The following is a 25876-nucleotide window of genomic DNA, read 5'->3' as shown; positions in this document are numbered from 1 at the left end:
AGATGCAGTGATACAATTCAGAAGCTTAAGTTATATATGTATTATTATTATTATTATTATTATTATTATTATTATTATTATTATTATTATTATTATTATTATTATTATTATTATTATTATTATTATTTATAAAATTGCCTGACTAGATGGCTTCCGGAAGAGTAAGATAATTTATTGCTGCAGCGTGGAAGTCCATCGGGTCTAGCAACTAATTCTTAAAAATACGACCTGGAAAATATCAGACCTTAGTACAGGGAGATAATTGTGTATTTAATGTGTTCGAAAATTACAAAATAGGCACAAGGCCAGGGCGGACTATGTAGTGGCCCTTTCTATTCATGGTCCATCAGGACATTTCCTCCTCTGTGTGCGATCTTCATAGATTCAACGATAAAAGCATCAGAGTGCTCTGACCAGCACAGCATGCGATTTACAACAAATTACTGAAGTTGCTGAAATGGTGTATGTAAGGGATACTACACGTTAGTAGGAAATTTTGCTCGTAATTCGCGGCAACGTCGTGGTACTATTGCAGCTGAGTAAGTAATATGGGAAGTTTTGTGTTTTGTCCTTCAGAATAAATAAGGTGTCCTGCTATAGTTTCTGGGAAGGAGCCCCGTATCAGGTATGGAAACTATGGGTCAACATATCGGCTTTCTAGACCGGAGTTCCTTCATTCAAATATCCTTTCGTCTCCGATGCTGGATCAGCACTGAAAATTGTATGCCCGTTTCGGGAACAGTGCGCATAGAAATCACGTGCGTAAACTATTCGGACTAAATGGGTGCACAAAGTTTTCCTAATGGCGACGCCAAATAGAAGAAGGAAATAAGCTAATCTAGATGGTTTGATTTTATTCACAGAATTCAATAGTCTTTATTTTTATTTACTATGCTGTATTTGGGAGCGTAATTCTGTTCGTACCATAATCCCAGGTATCTTGGAATTCTGCGTTTCCCAAATCAACTTAGAGCAGTGCTATTCAACGTTATTTTCTCGCGTACCCCTAGGCGCAATTCGCCATCCAATTGTACACCCCTAAAGCTGTTTAAAAGAAATTAAATCGAAATTAGCTTATCAAGCTTAATACGCATGTTCTTTTGATTGAAAGGGGGGGGGGGACAAATAGACCCCCAACAAAAGGACAATCAATGTACCAATCAGAAGACAATTTACAGGGGGATAAAGTGCACATAAAAAAGATGGTAAATTTCAAAATATATGAAAGACATCCAGCTATTCTGAGGGGGATTTTCTAAAACTATGAACATTCAATAGATATTGGAAATAGGCCCTATACTTATTTCAGGATTACGTTCCCCCAGAAACATCTTCGCGTACCCCACGTTGAATAGCACTGACTTATAGCACGTGTTGAATACTCGAGCACATGTTCAGGGCCACGGTGGCTCAGTGCTAGAGCGTTCACCTGTGGCACGCATGGGTATATGATATGATATATGAAATATGTATCAACATCTCTTAGCTGATAGTGAGACTCAGTGGCGGCTAATGTTAGTGTTGCAGCGTTGCGCAACGACCAAAGTATTTCAAGAAAAAAATATTATCAATAGTAGTAAAGAACAGAAAAAAATATTTTTTAATACTGGCATATATACACTTTAAATAACATATTATTTTACTTCTGTGATTGTCCGTTCCGTTAATCCGTTTTAAAAAGTGAAAAATAATCCGTCACAGAGTCTCTAATTTATATTGTGTTGCAGCGAGCACGCAACGCCAGATTCCTTCAGCGCGGCAATTGGAGCAAATGTTAAGTCTCCTTTCCCCAACACAGCACGGTTTCCAGTGAACGAGAATGTTTTTTGCGCTAAATAAGATTTCTGAATTTTATTTCACTAGCAATTAACAAATGGAATTTGTTTTTATGCATTCATATTTTTAAAATACGGGGCCATACTGAAGCAAATCAATATAATGACAATTTAAAAAAGTGATTGCAGAATTACAAAATAAGAAAGAAATATCTAGTAGAGGAGAAAACAAATGAAAGTAGACCCGCATTTACAAGTTAACTCTTAGCTTATATTGATAACGAAGGCTTCTTCTACAGTAATTTGTGAATCAAATATTTATAAGTCAGTATGTAGAATCGCTCCCACCCCTACTCTGTGGATAGTATTTTAGTATAAACATATTTCTTTTATAAAATAAGTATATTTTATACTCTTGATAATTTCCAAATGTATGATGGGGAACGCCACATTGAATTTGGGACTAGTTAGCAATGCTCAGGGGCGTAGCCACGAGGGGGGTTCACCGGGTCCGGACCTCCCAAAAATTTCGAAACTTGACTAACATTTGTAGACTTTCCTAACGAACTATACTTGTTTAACAGAGAAACGATTGATGTAGGCTAAATATCTTATTTTACGCCTCATCATGTACTCTTTGTTTTCTTATAAAAATAATCGTTCTATCATTTTTTCTAAAAATATAGGTGACAGTAAGTAAGAATTACTTATCGTCTTTTCAGACGCAGTATAAGACAGGTTCCATATTATGTAGACGTATTGGACCTCCCTCAAATACTTTGGACCCTTCCCAGTTAACATTTCTGGGTGCAGAATTGACAGTGCTGTTTGTTTTGATTTTTTTTTTTCTTCTGTTACATGCTGATCCTTCATCTGGCGGATTTCGAGGTTTCCTTTCCAGAACATACCACATTGGTAAGCATTGTTTCGCCTCATGTGGAAGCAGTGTTGCCAATTTGGGGGGAAAGTCGCTAAATCTAGGGGATTCCCCTTCCAGGATAGCGACAGAAAATAATTTTTCCGATTGGCGACTTTTTTGGTGATTTTTGAATGACGATTTGGCGACTTATTTACAAATCTAGCGACTTTTTTGCTGCGAACAATTTGTCCTAAAATAAGTACTATTAGCTCGAATCAGTTCAGATATATGTTTATTTTTCTTTTGCTTATTTGACCCAGTGTAGATGTTGACCTGGGAAAGTACATTACATTTATCTCTATATTCCCGCTTTGATTTTTGTTATCTCTTACCTTCTAACTGGAACTAACTCCAGCTTTTAATGTCCTTTAGTTTACAGAGCTTTTGTTTAGAGGCACAAATAACATTACCGATAGCAAACAGATTATCTGTAGAAGCGTGAGTAGAAGTGAAGTAAGATTCTTTCTAGATATTTAATGTAGTTCATTTTTCTAAACTCGTCTTTGATTTCGTTGAAGCAAAATTGAACATAAAGTTAAAAATATATAAAAAGGAAATTATTTTTAGTTACATATGAGTTTTCCATATACGTTCCTGTAGCGTAGATAGTACTATGGCTTGAATTGATCCCGTATATTACACACACACCCACACACACACACACACACACACACACACACACACACATATATATATATATATATATATATATATATATATATATATATATATATATATATATATATAAGGCAAAATTCCACGAAAAATTTTTTTAGCGACTTTTTGTATCAACTTGTTGGCAACACTGTGTGGAAGTATATTGTGTTCATCGTGCATTGCGTAACAACCAAGACGGATGATTTGGAATGTAGTTTTTTCTTTTACGCGATATGTGTGTGTTGATGTATGAATATGTGACATTCGGAATTCATATACCAGTACCTCTTTTGTATCAGCTGTTTGGTTTTTAATTATTAGGTTTTTTTTTATTGTGTGTGCTTTAATTCTGTAAATAACCTACAAATTCGGAATGAATTGTATACCATGACTTCTGTAAATAACTTACAAAAAACATTCACCAGCTTTCAACTGAGGAAAAATTTGCAATTACGGCTTAGACAAAACAAGCAATGGGCAATTCAGGAGAGTATTCGAAAAAAAAAATTCAGTTTAAATTTACAGGATATCTTATGGCAGTAGTGTTGTTTGCACCAGATACATTTCCTCAATTTATTTTAAATTTTCCTGGATAAACTGTGAATAAAGTGTGTTGAATGTTTTTTTTTTTTTTTTTTTTTTTTTTTTTTTTTTTTTTAATAACAGCAATCTCTGCTACTAACTCTCTGCAGTCAACGCTGAAGAGGAATTCGGATCACTGTCAGGGACTGAGTTTGCTAGAATGAATCGTTTGCAATAATCTAGAAAAAAAAAAAAATAGTGAATCTACAAAGCTTCTGAAATTAATATTAAGTGTACCTATGGCGTCAACAAAAGACGGAAAGTTTTTTTTTCCACATGAGAAAGAATTAACACTTTCAAGGAATTGAATGTCCCAAGAAAGGTTATCACCATTGGTTATGCTTTCCATCAAAAAAGACCTGACAATAAGAATACCAGAGTTTAATCAGCATGTATTAGACAGATTTGCTCCAATCAAAGAGAGGAGAATGAACACTAATTAATTAAGGTGATTAATCGGATAAAATGTTGTGCATTTTTTTATTTTCTAAAAACAGAATTTTATTTAATTTCACATGTCACATAGCATTTGCACCTAAAGTTATGCTAATTAGTTAATGAGTCCACTTTATATCTTCTCCGATATAAAGTGGACTCATGGACTGCAACACCCGAAACCACAATCCACCGGCCGCCACTGCCTTAAACAATGTTTAACGAGATCTTAAACTTAATATTGATTTATGTATGCACAAGGCCTGTCTGAGAAGTATCAGACCATAGACCCGAAAAAACATGTTTTCGTCGTCCTATATTAAATATTAGGACACAATAAATCCTATATTAAAACATATTTGGAAAGGATAGGTACGGATATCTGGCGATATAGGCTCTATTGTTAATTTAGTTAGACCTATTTCTAAATTTATTGTTTATTACTCACTGTTGTCACCAGCCGTTCTTTCAAAGAGTTCTGGGGGGGGGGGGGCACACATAGTATTCCGGGGGGGGGCACAGCTGGTACTATTTTATTTATTATATTATAGACGTATTATTTTGGTCTCGTCCGGGGGCGCACTCGCAGAGCTCCGCGGTGGCAGTATTCCCCCCCAAAAAACGTCTGGAAGAAACACTGGTTGTCACACAACCATACTTGTGTGTATTGCTGGGAGTGGCACTGCCTCATTTTGAATTATTGCACCTTCAGAGCTCAGTGTCCTGTTGGGCCTCAATTCTCCCTCCGCCCCCATAACAATAATCTAATTCGCACACTGGATACCTCAAACACTATTTAGACAAGAATGATTTTTTTTCTTCGTTAATGTTACCTGATGAATTAATTCATTTTCCCACGAGAATCAAACAGAAGAAAGAAAGGAAACATGAAAGGAAGGTAAACAGACTTGTTTTACTTTGCACAAGAGACAAATAACATGAAGAATCACTTTGGCACGCCAGTTGGAGAGGAGAAAAAAAAAAAAAAAAACAAGAAATGCTGGACGTAGTCGTTTTATTACTGGTTGAACAACAACAATGATAAGCACAACACAACGAGATAACTTCTTTATTGTTCTAAGCAAACCATTGTTATTTGGTTGTCTTCATTCACAATGTTAAAAAAAAAAAAGGAAGAAAGAAAACGTCTATTTAATCTGCGTGCACATCAGTTTTTTTTTCTTTCTTTCAGATGTTTTATTTGGTTACACAAAACGTAAGACAAGGTTTTTGGGAGTGTAACATAAAGGTACACATTTATGAAGGTTGTAAGATTAGGGAGAGAACAAGTATGACATCGGATCAATTACTATATTTAAATAAAAGTTAAACTATATATATTTATTTTGCACTATACTCGATTTAAGCCGATGCAGATTCTCATGTTGAATAAACAATAGATTCATATTTGAAATAATCAATAAATGTATAGTAAAAGGAATTGCGCCGTGTTACGCGAAAACGAACTATTGTATAAGCACCTTTTTAATAATTCTGACTGGAAACTGTAGCCTATATAAAGTTTGACATCCGGTAGTTAACCATAGCGATCATTGAGAAATAATGACTAGAGCTGTGTATCAACAAAATATCGAAACTTAATCGATATATACAAAATACCGAAAAACGTTGAAATATCGATATATCAGTCGGGAAGTTATCGACATTTCGATATTTAAAAATATCAAACGATATATCGCCCAGCCTTAGTAATGATCGTCAGTTTCGCTAACTCTCAAATTTCACTAGGGATTCCTGAAATGTGGCGTTCCCCATCATATAGTTTTATGTGGAAATTATCAAGAATATAAAATATACTTATTTTATAAAAAGAAATATGTATATATTAAAATATTATCCACAGAAGCGGGGATTCTACATATTGACTTATTAATATTTGGTTCACAAATTACGTGTATTCATTATTTATATAAGCTAAGAATTAACTTGTAAATGCGGGTCTAGTTTCATTTGTTTTCTGCTCTACTACATATTTTTCTTTCTTATTTTGTAATTCTGCAATCACTTTTTTTTTTTTTAAATGTCATTATATTGATTTGCTTCAGTATAGTCCCGTAATTTAAAAATATGAATGCATAAAAACAAATTCCATTTGTTAATTGCTAGTGAAATAAAATGCAGAAACCTTATTTAGCGCGAGAAACCTCGTTCACTAGAAACCGTGCTGTGTTGCAGAAGCACTGCAACGACTAGAGCCTTTAACTTCTGAGATAGGGAAAGGAGACTTAACATACGCTCCAGTTGCCGCGCTGAAGGAATCTGGTCGTTGTATGCTCGCTCCAACGCAATATAAATTAGAGACTCTGTAACGGATTACTTTTCGCTTTTTAAAACGGATTAATGAAACGGACAATTACAGAAGTAAAAAATATGTTATGTAAAGTATATATGGGAGTATTAGAAAGTATTTGTTTTCTGTTCTTTACTACTATTGCTAATAATATTTTTTTCTGAAATACTTTGGTCGTTGCGCAACGCTGCAACACTAACATTAGCCGCCAATGGTTTAAGGTCTAGTTAATGTATCTTTATGGATATCTTTTAATACTAAATCATTACGTGTGAGTTTTTGTATTTTTATTCTTAATCCTACAACACCGAGCTTATGAAGAGCTGCAACTATCTATTAACGTGGACTCCGAATCACGAATTCGGTGCTGTTGGTGGGTGCAGAAACCATCCTGCAAGATCAACTTAACAGAATAGGCAGTTCCCTACCACACTATTTTGCCTCCAAGAGATATGGATCACAGGACTATGCAACCGACCTCGGTCGTGAGATCGTTATGCCTGTTGAAATTTGAGAGTTAGCGAAACTGACGATCATTACTAAGGCTGGGCGATATATCGTTTGATATTTTTAAATATCGAAATGTCGATAACTTCCCGACTGATATATCGATATTTCAACGTTTTTCGGTATTTTGTATATATCGATTAAGTTTCGATATTTTGTTGATACACAGCTCTAGTCATTATTTCTCAATGATCGCTATGGTTAACTTTCCGTTAAATACTGTGTAATGCCCTATTAAGAGAAATCTTTCTCGCATCAAAGTTTGTTAGTACATATCACTATTACTTGAAAATGTTCTTACTAGTCAATGCTATATAACATTTTTCCTTACTTAAAAATAAACAATTTTAGATAATCATTGTTATACACCTGGGAGACAACCTTGTTCCTTAGTAGCCTGCATAAAATAAGAAGTTACGGAATTTCTTTGCAATATTTTACTATTAATATAAGTACCGTAGTCATTGTTTTTATTTACTCTGTTAGTAGCATATACGTTTTATTTGTAACTGTGTATAGAGATAAAATTTCCTATTATTAAACATATTTATTTTATCTTTGAATCGCCAGGTGTATTGGTTTGGTCCTGTTTTCGGAGGTATGCTGTCTGGTTTAATCTACGAGTTTATCTTCAATCCCAAGAGGCACGTTCGAAGGCCCAAGGACTCCATCGATGGAGGTGAGTGAACGAAATTACATTAAACTCTCCGTGATCCCTGCACAACATTAGGAAGAAAAAAAAAAAGTTTCAGCCAGAGGTTAGAAACTAGCGATATTAAACTACATCTTTTTTCCTTCTCTAGTAGTATAAAGGAATTAAGTATTGATTCTAATATGATGGTACAGGGTGTTTCAGAATTCCAATTACAACGTTTTAGAGGTGTTCCTACTCACGTAACTAAGCAAAGAGTCCATATACAAACAAACAAGTAAATAAATTGGCCTCGTTTATTAGATATTAGCCTTTTCAGGACAAATAGTCTTCCATTCCAGAAAACGTTCCGAACATACATACTGCTCTATCTCCTTCCAGCACCATTTAAGTATCAGAAAACAATCGGTGACCATCAGTTGATAGAAGAAATAGATTACCAAATGTCTTATTTTCTTCAAAAGTAATTTTGCTTTTTTATTCTTCCACCTAATGTATTGCGAATCTGGCGACGTCCAACGACACCGTCTTAGCGAGGTTGGCTTAATGCGGAATATGGACTTCTGGTTCTGAAAATTCCACTAACCAGTGATGTAGTGAGGAAAGGATGTTTCTGGCCGTTTCTTCCTGACAGTTCTGCGGGAACTTTGTCATCATGGAGTCGGTTAACTCCTCGTCCGCCAGATCTAAGGTAAATTCAATTCCGATACATATCACCCTTGCACAGAGCATGTTCTTTAGCAAATACAGGGTGGTCCATAAGTCTTAGTACAGTGGATTACTTTGGAAAGAAACATGATTAAAGAAAATCTGACTAGCAGAGGGCGGACTTGGGTAAAGGAGCTACCATTGATGCATGCGTGGTGAATGGTGGCCATCAAGATCCAGGTTATTTTTGTCAAATGGGAAGGTAGGCATGTGACACATCAATTAACACAGTTTTTTGTAGGGGAATGCATCCCCGCAAGCAGAAATGCGTTATCATGTCCCGTTCCAAAGTTATAGCGCCCCAAATGATGTGCTCCACATGTTTCCCGTCCATTGCAACACACAACTGGAGTCTCTTAATCCAGTCTTCCTGAACCGGTAACAACACAGTGGGGGTGATGCTATCACAGGCGTCCTGAATACGTCCCTATAATGTGCAATATCCCAAATCTCCTCCTGATACATCGGGTGTTTTAAGTGTCCCCATGAAAAAAAAATCCAAGGGAGTGAGGTCCGGCGACCGAGCTGGCCACTTCACAGGGCCTCGGCGACCGATCCAACGTCCAGGAAAATGCAGATCCAAGCATTCCCGCACAGGCAGTGCATAGTGCGGTGGAGCACCATCTTGCTGAAAATATCGCTGCAAGGTGGCATCAGGGCGGAGAAGCAACTGAAACACCAACTCCTGTAACATGTCCAGATATCAGACACCATTTAGGGTACCAGGAATGAATAATAGTCCTATGTTCGACGTGTTCCATATGCCACACCACATCATGATATGAGCACAGGTAACCCTCTTGCAGGGATTGGTCGCATGTGGGTTTGCATCCGACCAATATCGCATGTTCTGCCGATTCACTTCTGCATTCAAATAAAAGTTTACCTCGTCTGTGAAGAGAACACTGGCTGGGAAATGCGGATCTCGGTCATATTGTGACAAAGCCAAATTGGCGAATCCCAGGCGCCGGTCTTGATAATCCTCTGAAAGGTTGTGGACAAGCTGCAGCTTGAAGGGATGCCACTTGTTCGTTAGGAGAATCCTCATCACGGAAGCACGTGGTACGCCTGTTATCACTGATAGTTGTCTTGTGCTGCGCTTCGGACTTTTCACACTCGCAGTAAGCACCATTGTGGATGTCTCCTCATCTGTCGCGGTTCGTGGGGGACCTGACCGTGGTCTGTCGGCAACATTACCAGTTACACTGAATTTCCTAATGAGGTAGTAAACGGTATTGTGGTTTATTGCAGGTCTTTCGGGGTGGCGCGCGTTGAAGTCCTGGGCAATCACACGACTGCTTCTTTCCCCAGACATTAGGATGATCTCAATTCTTTCCTGCTTCGTCAGTGCCATCTCGTTCTACGTGCAGCGAATCGAAAACCTGTCAAATTTGAGGAGTCACGTCTTCCTTGCAGCGTTAGTGCCATGTCGCTCTGCTCCAAGGAAACAGAAAACCGTCAACTTTGGGGCGTCATAACTTTGGAACGGGACATGATAACGCATTTCTGCTTGCGGGACTGCATTCCCCTACAAAAAACAGTGTTAACCTGGATCCAAGATGGCCGCCATTCACCACGCATGCACCAATCGGTAGCTCCTTTACGCAAGTCCACACTCCGCTAGTCAGATTTGCTTTAATCATGTTTGTTTCCAAAATAATTCACTGCACTAAGACTTGTGGACCGCCCTGTAGTGTCCCAGTGCAGCCCCTCGAACAAAATTAATTTGAAGAAAGCCTTTCTCCTAGTTCTAACCCGCTAGTTCAAACTTGAACGATCAAATTTTAAATATTGGCCATGTATAAAAATCTTCTAGAATTCTCTGTGTCGACCAAATTCAGAGTTTAGGTTGAGTGAGATTAGTTCAAAGTGGACATTTTTGGTCCTGATGATACGACATTTCCAAGCATCAAAACGCTTTTCATTGTGCTTGCATAATCTTTGTAAATAGCCCTACTTCGCTGACTCTCATGAAATTCATCATCATTTCATTATTTATTCAGGAACTCCCAATATATGCTTTTCTTTCCTCAATTTTTTTCATTTCTACTTTTAATTTATCTGCTTTTCTTTTATACTTCGTAAGTGCTAATATTACGAACAGACGTACAAGATGGATAGCATACATGATTCGTATAAGAAAGATATACAGGGTTCACAGGTTGGTTGGAATACGGCTCAGAAAAAGACGTGTGAGTAAATCAGGAAGAAGAAGAAGAGGATATTTTAAATTTTGTTGTAGGGAAGTGGATGAACAAATCCAGATTGAAGTGGCTTGGATATAATAATAATAATAATAATAATAATAATAATAATAATAATAATAATAATAATAATAATAATAATAATAATAATAATAATAATAATAATAATTATTATTATTATTATTATTATTATTATTATTATTATTATTATTATTATTATTATTATTATTATTATTATTATTATTATTATTATTATTTCAGTGTCATTGAACACTAGCCTCTTTAAACGATCAAATTTGAAAGTTATCTGTCTTGCTCTTAGAGAATTTAAATCTTTAACAATACTGTATTATATTTTCTGGACAGTTAGTTGGTTTTCTTTTATAATCATAATTTGGGTTGAATGTAAAAATAATTTTACGTCAAAATTTGATATAGTTTCAATTCAGTACGCAAAAAGCGATATAATTTTGTATAAAATAAATTTTTACTCCTTACAGAAAAAAAAAACAAAAATTAAACATGTGCAATAAATGAATGAAATCAAAATTCCTAAATTTACTGTTAGCTCAACCGGAAAAAAAAGAAAAAATAAATTATTAAATTTCTAGTACATAACCTTAATGGTGTAAGATTGTTACAAAATTTATTGAATACTCAAATCCAAAAATATAACCATTAAGATTACATTTTTAGGTTTTAGTATTCAATAAAGGAAAATGCTGGAAGCAGAAGTCACTTCGGTTAAACGTTACATTTTATCTCGACAAACTAAAGGATTGTGCACTTTCAGATACTTCGTAACGATACTGTCGCTAATAAATTTGTCAGAATTCTAATTTTCGGCCAATTGCAACGAAACTTACATTCTGAGAGTGCGAAGTTTTGAAATCGGTTCACAAGTTTGTTCTCTACATCCTGTCAAAGCTTACGTAATGCGTACCAATTCTTGAATACAACTTTTTGAAATTGTATGAAGCTTTTCTTTCTGTAGCTTGTTAGAATCAAAGGAAAACAGCATATATCTGATGAGTAATTCATTTTAATTTCTTACATTTTGTTGCGTCATGTTTATTGACGCAATATACACTTTTGTTTTACTGAAGTAAATATGTTTATCGCACACAATGTTTACCTCATGAAGAAATTGTTCTTTCCATAATTTGACCCTATGAAGATAGTTTTGAATTACTAGTAAGAGATTTTAAGTTTATTCACGTGTCAGAAGAAAAGGTCATATTATTTGGAAATATTTTCTGAAGATTATACACAATTTACCGCTTTCAATGTATTACGCATAGTGTGTAATTTGTGATACGTTAACATTTTCTTATTTGAGAATGCAAAGTTCAGTTAAATTAATTTTGTGTAAGTGGTATGTCGACTCAAAATATTCGAATTTTATTTTCTATACAGTGAAATCTCATTAATCTGGATAAGTTACTGGAGTAATGAAAGTCTGAATTAATTGGAATAACCTAAATGAACAGTAGAAAATGCATTAAAACTCTGTTTGTAGTGACAAAACATTTATTATGGTGATTGTAAAGGACGTAGGCCTAAATACATATAGTTCTATACAGTAGAATGTAAAGTTGTACAGTATATAGAGTGCAGTATTTACATACGTTATATCCTGTATTATGATGACCTGTCCGACGAGCCAGAGCCTAGTTTTGCTGGACTTCTTCGTGACTATATGGTTAGGTACAAATCTTCAGCACGAGAGGCGCGGATTCGGTTCCCGGCGGGTGCTCATGTGGTTCGGATCCCGTGTTAAACTGATTCATAGAGAGCGCGGTAGGGGCAACTTGTCCTAGGAACACTCAATCCATCTCAGAAAACTAGTTCCGCTATCTCTTTCCATTTTTCCCTCTGATGAAAATCAATGTATGAAAATGAAATTGAAACCAGAAATAACAGTATATTTCTACCACTTCCGGTTTTAGTAGAGAGCTAATAGTGCAGATAGAAACTATTCCTGGGACTATGAATGCATACAAAAATTCACTTCTCGGTATACATTACTGTTCTTAGTCTATGGTAGCAAATAGTAGATTATTACTCTACTATCCTTTCTGTTCTTCTTTGGGTTTAACGTCCCACGAATATACACCAAGGCTAAGGAAAACGGAATGAACGAAATAGTTGAATGAAGGAAACGGAAAAATAGTTGAATGAAGGAACGAGAAAACCCATGCACATGGTGTTGTTCCACCGTAAAGTCTACTTGGTGCGGGATGGAATTGAAGCCGGAACTTCACGCACCAGAAGTGAATGATATAAGTACTTGTCGCCGTCTTACCGTTTTCGCTGTGATTTCTATCGACAGATGTACGGATGAAGTAACCGTTCTGTAAGACTTCCAGTAGGCGTACTTATTTATAAAGTAGTTTGGAAGTCTCAACAATAGGCAATTATAATGGATTCCAAGACAAGAAAAATGGGTTGACTTGGAGTTTAACGTCCCTTTCAGTAGCAAGGCTATATGAGAGGGACTAGGGTTGCCAGACGTCCCGGTTTTCAATAAAATAATTAACTGTCCCGAAAAAGGTTTTCGGGACGCCTGTTTGTCCCGGTTTTCGTTCTTCAGATAAAAAAAATCAACCTGCAAGATGTCTCACCTATAAACTGAAGGTTTTTGAAAGATTTGTATAGCAAATTAATTTTACTAAACAAACAACAAGTAGTTTGAAAATCACATAAATTCTTTCGTCCTATAGGTTCTTTAGCTTTCAGAGGGGGGGGGGGAGGTAAAAAGATCTGAAAAGAAAATAATGAAGAGGGGCATATGTTATGGCAATAATTTCTTGAATATCACTTTCAATAGAAAGAAGACAATTTTGTTCCACTCTGCAATTCTTCTTAACAATAGAAAATGTGAACTTGAAATTTATGCGTTTAAAAAGGGAAATACCATACAAACAGAGTGCATGAATTCTATTTAGTTTAACGGACTCCTTGTTTAATGAAAACTATCAATTTTCACAATTGTATTGACATACTAGTTTTATATTCTACTAAATATGTACAGTATTTACATATGTAATAAATTTGGAGTACATATAATCCCGTTCTGGTCATTATCGTGTTAGTTCATTTTTTTTTAAGAAATCTTCAGAAATGAAAAATAAAATATTTCATTTTAACGTCCCACGATTATGCTCTTTAGGCCAAGGTAGGCGGATGATTAAGGCAAGCGAATGATGGAAGAATTGGTGGAATGAGAATATGGAAGGAAACAGGAGTACCCGGGGAAACCCACGGATACGACGATGTCCATACGAACTTGGCCGGGATCGAACCAGGGATTCCACGCACCAGATGTAAGCGCTCTACCACTGAGTCACTGTGCTCCTTGAAAATCGTCAGTGAGCATATTTTCCACACATTTACTACTAAACGAAGGTATTTTCGACTGCTGCTCGTGAAAAGCGGGAAGATGAATACGAAAAATGACTAAATTGTCGGAAGTGGAGATTAAATAGAACGTTTATTGGAAATTGTATCCCCAATAAATTTATATAAAAAATATGTTCTTCCTAGTTAGGATTACTTGATTCTTTTAGTGTGAGGTTTGTTTTACGATTTGCATGTAAGTAGAAGAGAAACACGAAGCAATTAATATTTTCATTTCTGTATTATCTTTAATTTGATACACTTTACATAAGATATAATATTAATATCGTTAGCTACTATTTCTTACTGAAGTTTGCTAGAAGATTTAGGATCAAATTACAAAATTCCATCTCAGTTTTTATTATTATTATTATTATTATTATTATTATTATTATTATTATTATTATTATTATTATTATTATTATTATGAGAGTGAAGTTTGTATGTAGGACACATGCGCTTCTCGATTTTCGGCAAGTTGTGTGAGAATATTTACGAAGATGTGATGATTATCTTCGTTTGTAAATATCGTGAAATGACAAGGTAGATTTTCTTTCTTTTCTTTTCTTTTTTTTTTTTTTTTTTTTTTTAACAGAAAATATACATTTAGAGAATTTAATTATAAAATTGTATACACTTAGCAATGAGACTAGAAACTGGATTACGCAATGTTGTTCAAGATCAATTAGAATATGCATCCTGACTAGGTTGTAGAGTTCTTTCTCTTCTTTTTTTTATTCAGATTATTAATTGAATTTTTGTATTTTTTTATTTAATGCACAAATGTTATTATTAAGAAAGAAAGTAAACTAATGTAAATAAGTAGCTAAATGAGGCGCGTTGTAATTTATAACTAAAACTTTTCTGTTACTATTATCAGAATTTTTTGTCACTTTTTTTTTCTCAAGATGTGTTTTTCATGTTTATGATGAGCCAAAACTCCTCCCCCAACCTCACACAGAATCCTGACCTCTTCCCAATAGAAAACCAGCTAAACGTGAGAGGGCCTAGCAGGTACCCGTCGTCTTCACAGCATCTATAAACTAAACTATTACGACTTTTCCGTGTGTTAAAATGATGTACCGAGTTTTATACTGGCGGGATTTCGGGTCACGATTTTGACCCTGTTGTAACCTCCGATTTTGGCCTCTTGTCTCATTTACATGGTTGCCAAGTTACGCATCTCCCTTTTCCCACCTCCCTGCTGTTTCCGATGGTTTCCCGGAGACTTCTTTTTCCTCGCTGGATTTAATGATGTTTTCTTGGCCAAATTAATGTGCGTCTTGGGAGAAGAAGATAGTTCAGTACGTAGGTTTGGCCAGTCTCCAACCGAGAGATTTCTCACGGCCCAACACGAGGAAAATTTGACCAGCGTGAGAAAGTGCTTACGTATACCGTCTTAAAGCTGTAGCAATGTTTATTGCAGGAGAAAAGATTATTAACTTTCCTTTCTTAATAATGAACAATATTTAAGAATTTCGTGAACCATATATAAGTTTTGTACTTATATAGCAACAGACTCCAATCTCTCTCTCTGACTTCAGTTAAATAAAATAATAATAATAATAAAAAACATATATAATCTGTTCAAAATTCCGATTAAAATTTTTCTCATGTTTGAGTAATAAATAGTGTATAAGTTTTCAGTTAACTTTGCAGATATTTAACTTGAAGGGTTTCATTAATCACTGCGGTTGTAAAAGTGTCAAGGGAATTTTTTAGCAATAAAATGTATATTGTGATGTAGATAAGCGTTGATGCTAAGCGTGTTTTCATTTGCATAAAAGCAAGAAGAAGTAATTTCGTTGCTTGTAGTACACTAGATATGCATGCATATTGTAGTTTACATTGTAATTTCGGCAAATATTAAAACACAATAGATATAATTTCTAGTAGACTGGTGACAATAGTATATACGATTTTCAGTTATTCATAAGGAAGATCGAACTTTGAATCTTCTACACATCGACCATCCAAATTAAGGTTTGTCCGAGTTTTGCCCTAATACTACGAAACAAGCACCAGAAATGCTTTTAAATAATTATAATTCATTTACCTGTTGAATTTCCGTAGAAGCCTTCGGAGGCGATGAACTAAGGAATGGAAATTCTAATTAAAAGTTTTTAAGTAATGGAGCGTATCGAATACGAGACAAAAATAGCACTAACCTTTTTATATTCCTAGTAGCTAAAATAATTTCCTATTAGGAATACAAAAGAGGCTAGTACTGTTTATATATTCTTTATTTAGAATGTTTACAAATCCACATTTGTTTCGTGACATGTACTTTCGATAGCTAATTGAAGGATAGAAACTAATGGTGCTAAAATTGTAGTCCTATTTGTTCTTTCGTGTGCTGCATCTATCATAGTAACTTTGAACAATACTGCAAACCAACTGGTCAGATATGGGTCACAGTGTAAAACAATTTTATGCTTTTTCAATATCCAACGTGCTTTATCATTATCATTATTATTATTATTATTATTATTATTATTATTATTATTATTATTATTATTATTATTATTATTATTATTATTATTATTATTATCGTTGCTATTCTATTGTTTGCATTGGTGTATTTGTTATTTTACCTTCAGAATTCGATCGTGACCTAAAGAACTGTAATTTTATCTGTTGGCAATGCTGACTTACTGAATCCAATTATATCTTTAATAAAAAAAAATAGATACCTACAGTTTGATTTAGATTTCTGTGGCTGTTTAATATACCTAGGTACCGTACTTCGCCGTTTCCCAACACTTGCCTACCGGTGAAACATCAGAAATATGAATTTAAATAACGCTATAAACAGAACAACAATAAAAGCGTGCAGCGATCTGAAACACTGCTGTTAACAGAATTTTCGTTATCCTAATAATGTTGTTCCCATTTTGAAATAATCATTATACGAAAAATATTCGAATTTTCGAATATGAGATTAATGATCTTTAACAGCAGCTTGCAGAGTGAACTGACATGGATTTTGATTTGTAACAGCGGTACTAGTGGTTTGTGTGTGTTATGTGGTTTTCCTTCAACTTTCATCTTCAGTTTATATAAGTTCAGTGCGATAAAAATTTATTATATGGTTCAGTTTCAAGAAATGTTTGTGTATTGTAGGTAGAAAAATAGCTGTAGTCATAATTGTTGTATTCCAGATATTTTAGTCGGTACTAATTTTGTAATGCAAGATGCATGTAGTTATACAAAATATAATTTTTAGTAAGCGGTCAACTTGAAAGTATAGTTGGGTTAATTTCTTTCAGCTGTTTGCCCATGTAGCAGAAGAACTTCTGTTGTGTTGAACAATTGCACTTATGTTTAAGGTACACACACTTAGACGTTAATTATGTGTTGTGTGATTTAGGATTTGTTTCCTTCTTATTACATGATTGGATTTCCTTAAAGAGGGTGTTTAACGCATGGAAATTTAGCATGATAAGTTTGTTTTCTTACTGATACTTTGAAATCTTATTTTATGTTCATACGAAGAAAAGTAATTCTTGCAATCAATGGCGTCGCTAGATAGCGTTCAAGATAGAATTGTGCTGACTCTTGTCCCCATAGCGGAGATATATTATAGTATTATTTTCATTTCTGAAATGTTTGAAAGTCATTGAAATACATAGGCATATTGAAAACCATAGGCATATATTTTAAGTTCTCACAAAAGATTTCAACTTTCTCAGTTTGTAGAAAAAGAACCAAACCAAAGAATGTAAACAGAAACACAGACCCTATTCTACATTTCGAAACACTTTTCCACACAATCATAGGCATAGTCAGATTTCCACGCAAACATAGATATAGTCAGAACTTTTCGTATAGAATTAACACAAGGGTGATTAACTTTTAGTATGGGTGTTTACAGAAGTAATGAACTTTTCGTAAGAGCGTGCAGTGTACAGAAGTAATTAAAGCATATCTATTCTCACACTAAAACATTCTCACGTGCCTTTTCATTGGGTTTTAAGTATTGTATATTAAAAATAAAATTAAATGTTATTTTAATAAATTAAGGAATTATAGATAAAACCATTTTAGAATGCCTGATGATTGAGGTAAAAGAAAGAATCAAACGATTTTTTATTAGTGTGTACGCAAACACCCTGTAGCTACGCCTATGTACATAATAAATAACTAAAAAATTTGCAAATGTGTGATAGAACACTTAGTTTTCAGCACTAACTGCTTTCTTCTGATAGGTAAGTTCTAAGAAAAGTAAAGTTTGTGGTATATAGGTTACGATCAGGAAGTTGGTAGGAAAACTTCTAGAATATACGGCAAAATTTCTGAACTCAGACTTGATGGCGAAATTTCGTCGAAACTGTTTTATTTTTCCCCCTCTAGTCGTTCAGTAAGATTAATCTTAAAAGTAATAATAATAATAATAATAATAATAATAATAATAATAATAATAATAATAATAATAATAATAATAATAATAATAATAATAATAACAGTACGTGATACTTATTATTTTTATGTACTATTTATATGGCGCCCTACGTAATTTTATAATTATGTGCAATCTTTCAGATTTAAGCGCACAAAAGCTGAATTTCTGGCGACGTCATTGTTTGTAATATACATGCATGATTAACACGTTGTCGCTGCGTATTGAGAAGAAGAATATATATATCAGTTTCTTAATGTTTTATGTATGTAAAATATCAAAATTAATTAACCTCTGAAATATAGACAAATGCTAGAGAAAGATCAGAAAACTAAAGAACCCCTTACAGTTATGTCTGTCTTCCTTCTCATGACACTTGACTATAGAGATTAGTTTCTAAAATGTATTTAATTTTGTGTCATCATAATTCAGATTGTCTTCCTTCGTTTTCCAATATTATTCTGCAGTGAGAGGCTCCAAGTAGTAATGTCATCTCGTAACCATCAAATCTACCTGTAGTGATCCTCAGTTATGGTAGATTAAAACAATAATACAATTTATGCTTAATGAAATCTACTTTTTAAACGTTATTGTATACTAGGCTGACGCAGGACTTACTTCTGGGAAGGGGGGCGGTGAGTTGTAATACTGCTACTTAGAGCTACTTTGAAGAGCTCCAAACTCTGGGATGATCTTATTTATATATAAAATAGTTTCCTCTTCTGGGAGAGCGATCGCCCTGATCGCCTTCCCCCAGATCCGCCCCTTGGCTGACGAACGAGAAGGGGCGAGAACCTGTTGAATCCAATAACTTCATATATATAATTTTTGGTATACAAAAATCGGAAATAAACAACTCTCCTTCAGGCTTTAGTCAAACAGTACGAAAGAATAATCACTCCTAAATTTCGAACCTCGTTGGGGTCTTTCTCAAAGATAAAAGGTTAAAAAACATACATATATAGAAAAGTAACAAAATTCTGGAACACAACCAAAAAGTTGTCAGAAGTTTAAAGAAATATTGAATCAGTCTTTGAATCTCTTCTTTGACAACATCATTTGGTACTGTGTTCCAGATTTTCGTACCTTTCTATTGATTTTTTCTTTACCTATGTATAGAGTTATCCAACGTCCTGTATATTTGGATTGTCCCATATTTGAGACATTATAGAGATCCTCGATGGTATTTTTCTTTATGTTGTATTTCAGCTTTCATATGCAAGTATGATTCATTGAGTGATGTACTTTTCCTCTCGTGAAAGAAAGAAAGAACTATCTTATATTTTATTATATTGCAGAGCGTATTTTAAGTAATCTTATTTGTATTCTTACTGCAGATCATAAAGTTATAAAGCGAAGAAACATTATCAAAATTCCCCCAAGGATTATGAAATCAGATGACCGTAGAATAAAATCTGCAGACAATTTGACAATATTAATCTATAACCAGTTGGAAGTCGAGCGTTCATTTCACATGTTTCTTAACTAACGTAATTCTTTTGCCTGAAATAAATCATATCAATCTCCAGGAACTTTTGGAAACAGTTGTACAAGTTTCGCAAGCTGAGGGTATCAGATTTAACTTCCGGAGCCGAACGCTATTAGGAGATTCTAAAAGAGAAAAAAGTAATTAACAAAATTTAACGATATGATAAAAATTTCAAAATACTCTGCATGTGGTCCTATCTGTGTATATTTTAACTCCTTTCTACGACAAACAATCCTGACAAGGTTGGAATTAAAAAAATAGAAGCTCTCTTTTGTTTAACTTTTAGTGATATTGTTTCCCTGCTCACAATATCTTAGTGAATACTTGATATCCAATTATTTGTGATGTCGACAATATGCAATAAGTTAAATTAAAACATGATAAGAAGATTAACACATGACATCATAATGTGCATGTTGGGAAAACTGCATGTACAAATACTACTGTGAATTATATTTTTCGTTACACTTTCAAATAAACGTCTTACTTGTTACTGGCAGAGTCAGCTTGACTGATTGACTAACAAAGAGATCAAAATCACACTTCAGTTATAGATGACTATAACAGTTCCTATTTTGTGATGCTGTTATTTTCTAGCTTAAAAAGAAATAATTTGAAGTAATACCCATGACAGTTTGAATCACGTTGATCTTGTAACTTGTTGAAGTTATGTAGTATTTAACAATGGCCCTATTAAGTAACCTTCAAAACATATCAGACAGAACAAAAATAAATAGATAGTTTCATAAATTAAGATAAAACTGTATTTAATGATAGATTGGTTTTTATGCAATATTTACTTTCTTTTAATTGTTTTTTTTTTTTTTTTTTCTCATTGTTTACCTAGATTCGTCAAGTATTCACAGTGATGAAGATCCCTATGATGAACTGGACAAAGGAGCTCCGAAGTTTCATGGTTCAACATATAACACGCTGCGATCCCAACCTCCTACCGACACTTATAGAGCATCTCTAAGTCCGGGCGGTCCACCAACTCCAGTTTCTCCAACAGGTAAATTTCAGTTGTGTAAGTGTATTCTCTAACTTTGAAGAGGGAGACGAGTAGTAATATTTTGGTAAATGGTAGTATGAATTATTCTCAGTAAGAAAGGTCCTACAAATAATACCCGATTATTCTCAACAGTTTAAAGGATACAAGATCTTAAATCTCCTCTGAAAAAAAGACGTTTAGGCAAATTCAATTTAAGGATTGTATCACCTGATCTTAGTAATGTTTATATGAAGACTGTATCTTCTGATGAAACAATATACAATCCTTTTAATTAAGAAAATTCCTGTAATAATGGAAGCTCGTAAGGGGGTGATGACTCAGTGGTAGAATGCTTATTTCAAGTGCAAAGATCCCAGCACATATGAATATGTAAGTAGTAGATTTGCATTCACTACCCTTACTAACATTGAGGCTATATCTGACGACATCTGGTTCAAAGTTGTAACTGCATCATTACAATGCATTCAATGCTTTCCCATCGGAAACCGAACCTGAGACCTCGTTCATCAAAGGCGCTAGTCACTATAGGAGTGAGAGGGCACACATGAATGTATGGACAATTACATACTCGTGTTTTATTTTTAAGTGTTGTCTTTTTCTCCCATCTTTCTTATCCACCATTTCATTTTGGTTAAAGTTTGCTAAGCGAAGCAAACATTGTATATAAATGAGACCTGCAAGATAATTTGTTAGTACAACATACACAGTCAAATGATTGTCGTCATGCCGTATCGCATTTTACAAACAATATTGAAGATTTATTTTTATATTGATGTATGACTTCCTGTCCTTTATTTATTCATTTGCTTATTTAATTTTATTCGCGTCTTTCAAATAGTATTATGCCCATAAGTACTTGCATTTTAGTTATTTGTCAATCACTTGTACTTTACATTAGTCAGACTCTCAATAAACAGTGCAAATCCAGCTTTTCGTAATTGTTTTTCACGCATCAAATTACTCAAACTCGTTTGTCCTCAGCTGTTGAGAATTAAATTCGTGCTTATGTTTTTTTTCCCTCCTCATTCCTGAGAATAGCGGATACTACGAACACCTAAAATGTCCCATATTTCTTCCCAAGTATCGTGTACAGAGCAACTCATTTTCGTTAGAATTTGATCATTTCTACAGTTTTAACCATATATTTTGATATTACTCATTGTATAGAGCAGTGATGTTAGATTTTACCATCACTCGAAGTTTCCCTTACATTTTTACACCTTCATATCAAGAATTACTATATGAGTTTCCAGTTTGAAGGGGTTTTTGGACACACACACACATAATATAGATGTAACCAACTCTCTCCATTATATCTTTACCTAAAAAAATCTTGTTTCTGCTTTTTTATAGGGCACAATAATTAGGCTGTTTTCTTGATCGTTGTGAGTTATTTTTTTTGTATGACATTTTGAATGCATTTTTATGCCTATAACAGTTATAAAATAGTATTTCCTTGTAGCGAAGTAGAATGATATGTACGAAGCCCATGCCAAAAATAAATAAATAAATAAAATCTGCCGCCTGAGAATGCAGGCAGTCCAGAACTGATGTCTTGAGCCCCTCACTGTTATCGGAACGCTTCGATGAAAGCCACTTTTCAGGTGGAGAGAAAGAAAGAAATAGCTGGGGCAAAGTCAGGGTTGTAAGGGAAATAATTGAAAGTTATCATCGAAATTTTTGTTTCGATTAATATTGTATAAACATACAAATTGGAAACAGTATGTTTTTTGTTACTGATTTTACAAAGCATCCAAGTAAAACCAATCCGTTTGTGTAGAATTTTCTGACGAAGATCTATATATCGCTATAAATGTAAGTAATTCTTGATTTATTATGGTGCAGTCGTCCATATAGCACGATCCACCTTTTTATTAATCAAAATTAAAATATCTTCTGCTTCCTTTATAGCCTTAAATTGAATTTTTCACATAAATTAAGTGTACCAATTAGATAAATACATAAACTTTCATTAGGTATTCCACAATGTATTTTGGTATTTGATATAATTGATTTTTTGTTTTATTTGTAAATGATGATTATGAAAACAACTGTAAATCATTACTGGATATAATACATTATAAAACCACGCTCCTCACTCTTCTTTTCTTCTAATTTTCTGTAAATAACCATCAGTTCTGGAAACCATGTTTCAAATAATAAATGTCATGTATTAAAACTAAGTATTTCTTAGAATTTTCTTGTACATCATACTACGATGTTGATAAACCCATATGCTATTGATGATGATACCATTAAGCAACTTGTTCTATGTATATAAATAATATATTCAGCAACAATATCAATATAGTACATATCAATAATTGTAAGTGAAACACTGAAATTATCATAACAGTTGCCATAACTTAAATTAACTATGAGCATTGTGAAGGTTGTAGGTGTCAAAGATTGTCTGTGCTTATATTTATATTTCATTGAATAAAAGTGATGATGATTATCATAACAATGAGTACAACACACCATGTTCCATAAATATTTGTTCTTTTCTTCAGTATCCATAGTACATAGCTGTTTTACACTTATGAGTGCATTGTTGTTATGGAAGAATATAGTAGTTTTATAGCTTATACGAAGTTTTCAATGAATCCTGGCAACATTGGAAATTGAATAACAATTACAAGACCATTTCACTTTTTGTCTTTGAAAGGATTTTCATTTCATTATCGTAACTAGATAGATATAATATAGATATAATATAAATAGATAGATAGATAATATGTTCAATTTTTGTATCTTGGCAAAATGAGGAGTAGTAGGAGTAGTAGCACTTGCGCTTTCTTTTGCAACTATGATTTCTACAAATCTATTAATAGTGATTAATGGCCCCCCTTTTTTATTTACAGGTCCTAACAATTATTGCCCTAGTTTGGCTTCAGCATCTCTTTACTCTGCGCCTCCATGTAAACTGGATCGAGTGGAATCCTTGTACGGTGGAACGAAGTCACTGTATGCCAAATCCCCGCCTCTGACGCGTGCCAACTTAAATCGTTCACAGTCCGTGTATACCAAGGTGCCAACAGGACCAAATGGACGAAATGATTCCGGACTTCCTCCAAGACCAGGACCGTTAGTTCCTGCCCAGTCTCTGTATCCATTAAGAACTGGTTGTAATGGAAATATCCAGAGAGCCGAAAGTATTTATGGTGTCCGTAATGTGGCAACGGTCAGTCGAGGTGATGGTGGTGGTGTTTATGGTGTAATACCGGTCAATGCGAAAAATCAGATTAATGGACAGGTAGCATCTAATGTCAATAACAGTGGAAACAACGCGAACTCTGTACCTCCTCCTCGACCAGAATCTATGTATGGAATAGTCATAAATCGCCGTCAAGATTCTGCAGATTCGTCATACGGGTCTTATCACAGTGGTGGCTCTGGCAACAGTGGCTCTTATCCTAACAGTAATGGCAGTAGTGCAGGTAGCAATGCTGGTAATGCTCGTATTTTGAAACAAAGAAACGATCTTCATTCGCCTCCCCAATCTTGCCCTAGTTCCATGTTGAATACTCCAAATTCCATTGCGTCATACCATTCTCCCACTCCACAGTACTGACAAAGGATGGAGTGTCTGAGGAAGAAGTGGTAAAATGTACAACTTTGATGGTACAAGAGAATAACGCCCAAAACCCATTGGAGGTTTTATGCGGAAATTTTTATCTGAATCACGTCAGATAATGCTGTTATATGAATTTGACAGTGTTTAATAAAATCCACTACAAACACTGAATCTATGTTTTGCAATAAAACAAGCTAGTTCAGTGTGGAAGAATGAACGACGAGGATTTTGTGTAAATTATTGTGATTGAGAGTTTATTTTGTATTGTGACAATTTGATAATTTGACACTACAATAATAATTAACAATTCCTTGAACGTCATATACTAAAATACTATTATTTAGACTTACTTCCTTTTAGTAAGATGTTTTACCCACAACCACAAGAAAAGCTTCATATAGATTTCGTGCATTTGAAAATGAACGTTCCTTTCGAAAAGACGGGCCTTCCATGTGAATTAATGTGAATTTTACTTATCTTGGACAAGAATTAGGGTACAGGAAAATGTTACAATATTTTTAGTCAGAAGATAAAATTATTCCATTTTAGAAAAATCCAACAAATGCAGAATCGTTGTAATCATATATCGCAGTACTTTCAGGAATTGAAAGAGCTGTAGCATAAACTACATTAAGGTTCGATGTAGCAAGCGAAGTGAGATGATATAAACTGGTATGAGATAGTTTTTTTTTTAATTATTATTTTTAATTTATTTTATTATTTTTATTTTTTTAATTAATCACATGTGTGAAGATGAACAAAATATACCACCTTTGTTTTTCTTTTGATCACTGATACACTTAGGGAGACCTTTGGGAAAATATAAGGCTTGAGTTTCTTTCCCAGTTCGAACCCTGGTGCAAGGTATTATTTTCGAAAAAAGCAAGAAGAGAAACTGCATACCTACTTTAAGGTATACCAAACAATGCTGTAAACCAAATGATAGATTTAAATGCCAGATGAATAAACATCTCAAAATTTGTTTACTTTAAATGTTGACACGTAGTTTGTTCTGTTGAACAAGGTAATAATAGTAATGATCATAATGCAAAATGTGTAAAATGACTGTGTAAAATTTCGTATGAAAATTATTTTAGTTTATATTTCCTTACTTAAGATATTGGAGTTTTTCCATTATTAGATTGAATATCCGGAAACCTATAGTGAAAATAAGATATGTATATTTGCCTTAACTATCATCAGACATTAAAATTAAGTACAATATTCAAAATTTAAAAACAATTAAGGAA

At 34.1% G+C, this 25876-nt stretch overlaps 1 protein-coding gene across 3 annotated transcripts in view; it reads left to right on the top strand.

The window, feature by feature from the left end:
* Positions 1-25579, top strand: part of bib (MIP channel family protein big brain) — a 389669-nt gene extending 364090 nt beyond the window's left edge. For 2 of the 3 annotated variants that reach the window (XM_081755459.1, XM_081755461.1), the window contains 3 exons: positions 7757-7865; positions 20885-21064; positions 23914-25579. In XM_081755459.1, coding sequence (XP_081611585.1) covers positions 7757-7865; positions 20885-21064; positions 23914-24623 — 999 coding nt within the window. In that variant the 3' untranslated portion in view covers positions 24624-25579. The remainder of the gene's footprint in view (positions 1-7756; positions 7866-20884; positions 21065-23913) is intronic. The other variant, XM_081755460.1, reaches the window with a different exon arrangement.
* The last annotated feature ends 297 nt before the right edge of the window (positions 25580-25876 follow it).

The sequence above is a fragment of the Thermobia domestica genome, chromosome 4 (assembly GCF_964235325.1).
Source record: "Thermobia domestica chromosome 4, izTheDome1.hap1.1, whole genome shotgun sequence".
Classification (NCBI taxonomy): domain Eukaryota; kingdom Metazoa; phylum Arthropoda; class Insecta; order Zygentoma; family Lepismatidae; genus Thermobia; species Thermobia domestica.
The sequence above is the reverse complement of the archived record's forward strand: the minus strand, read 5'-3'. Positions and strand labels throughout refer to the sequence as shown.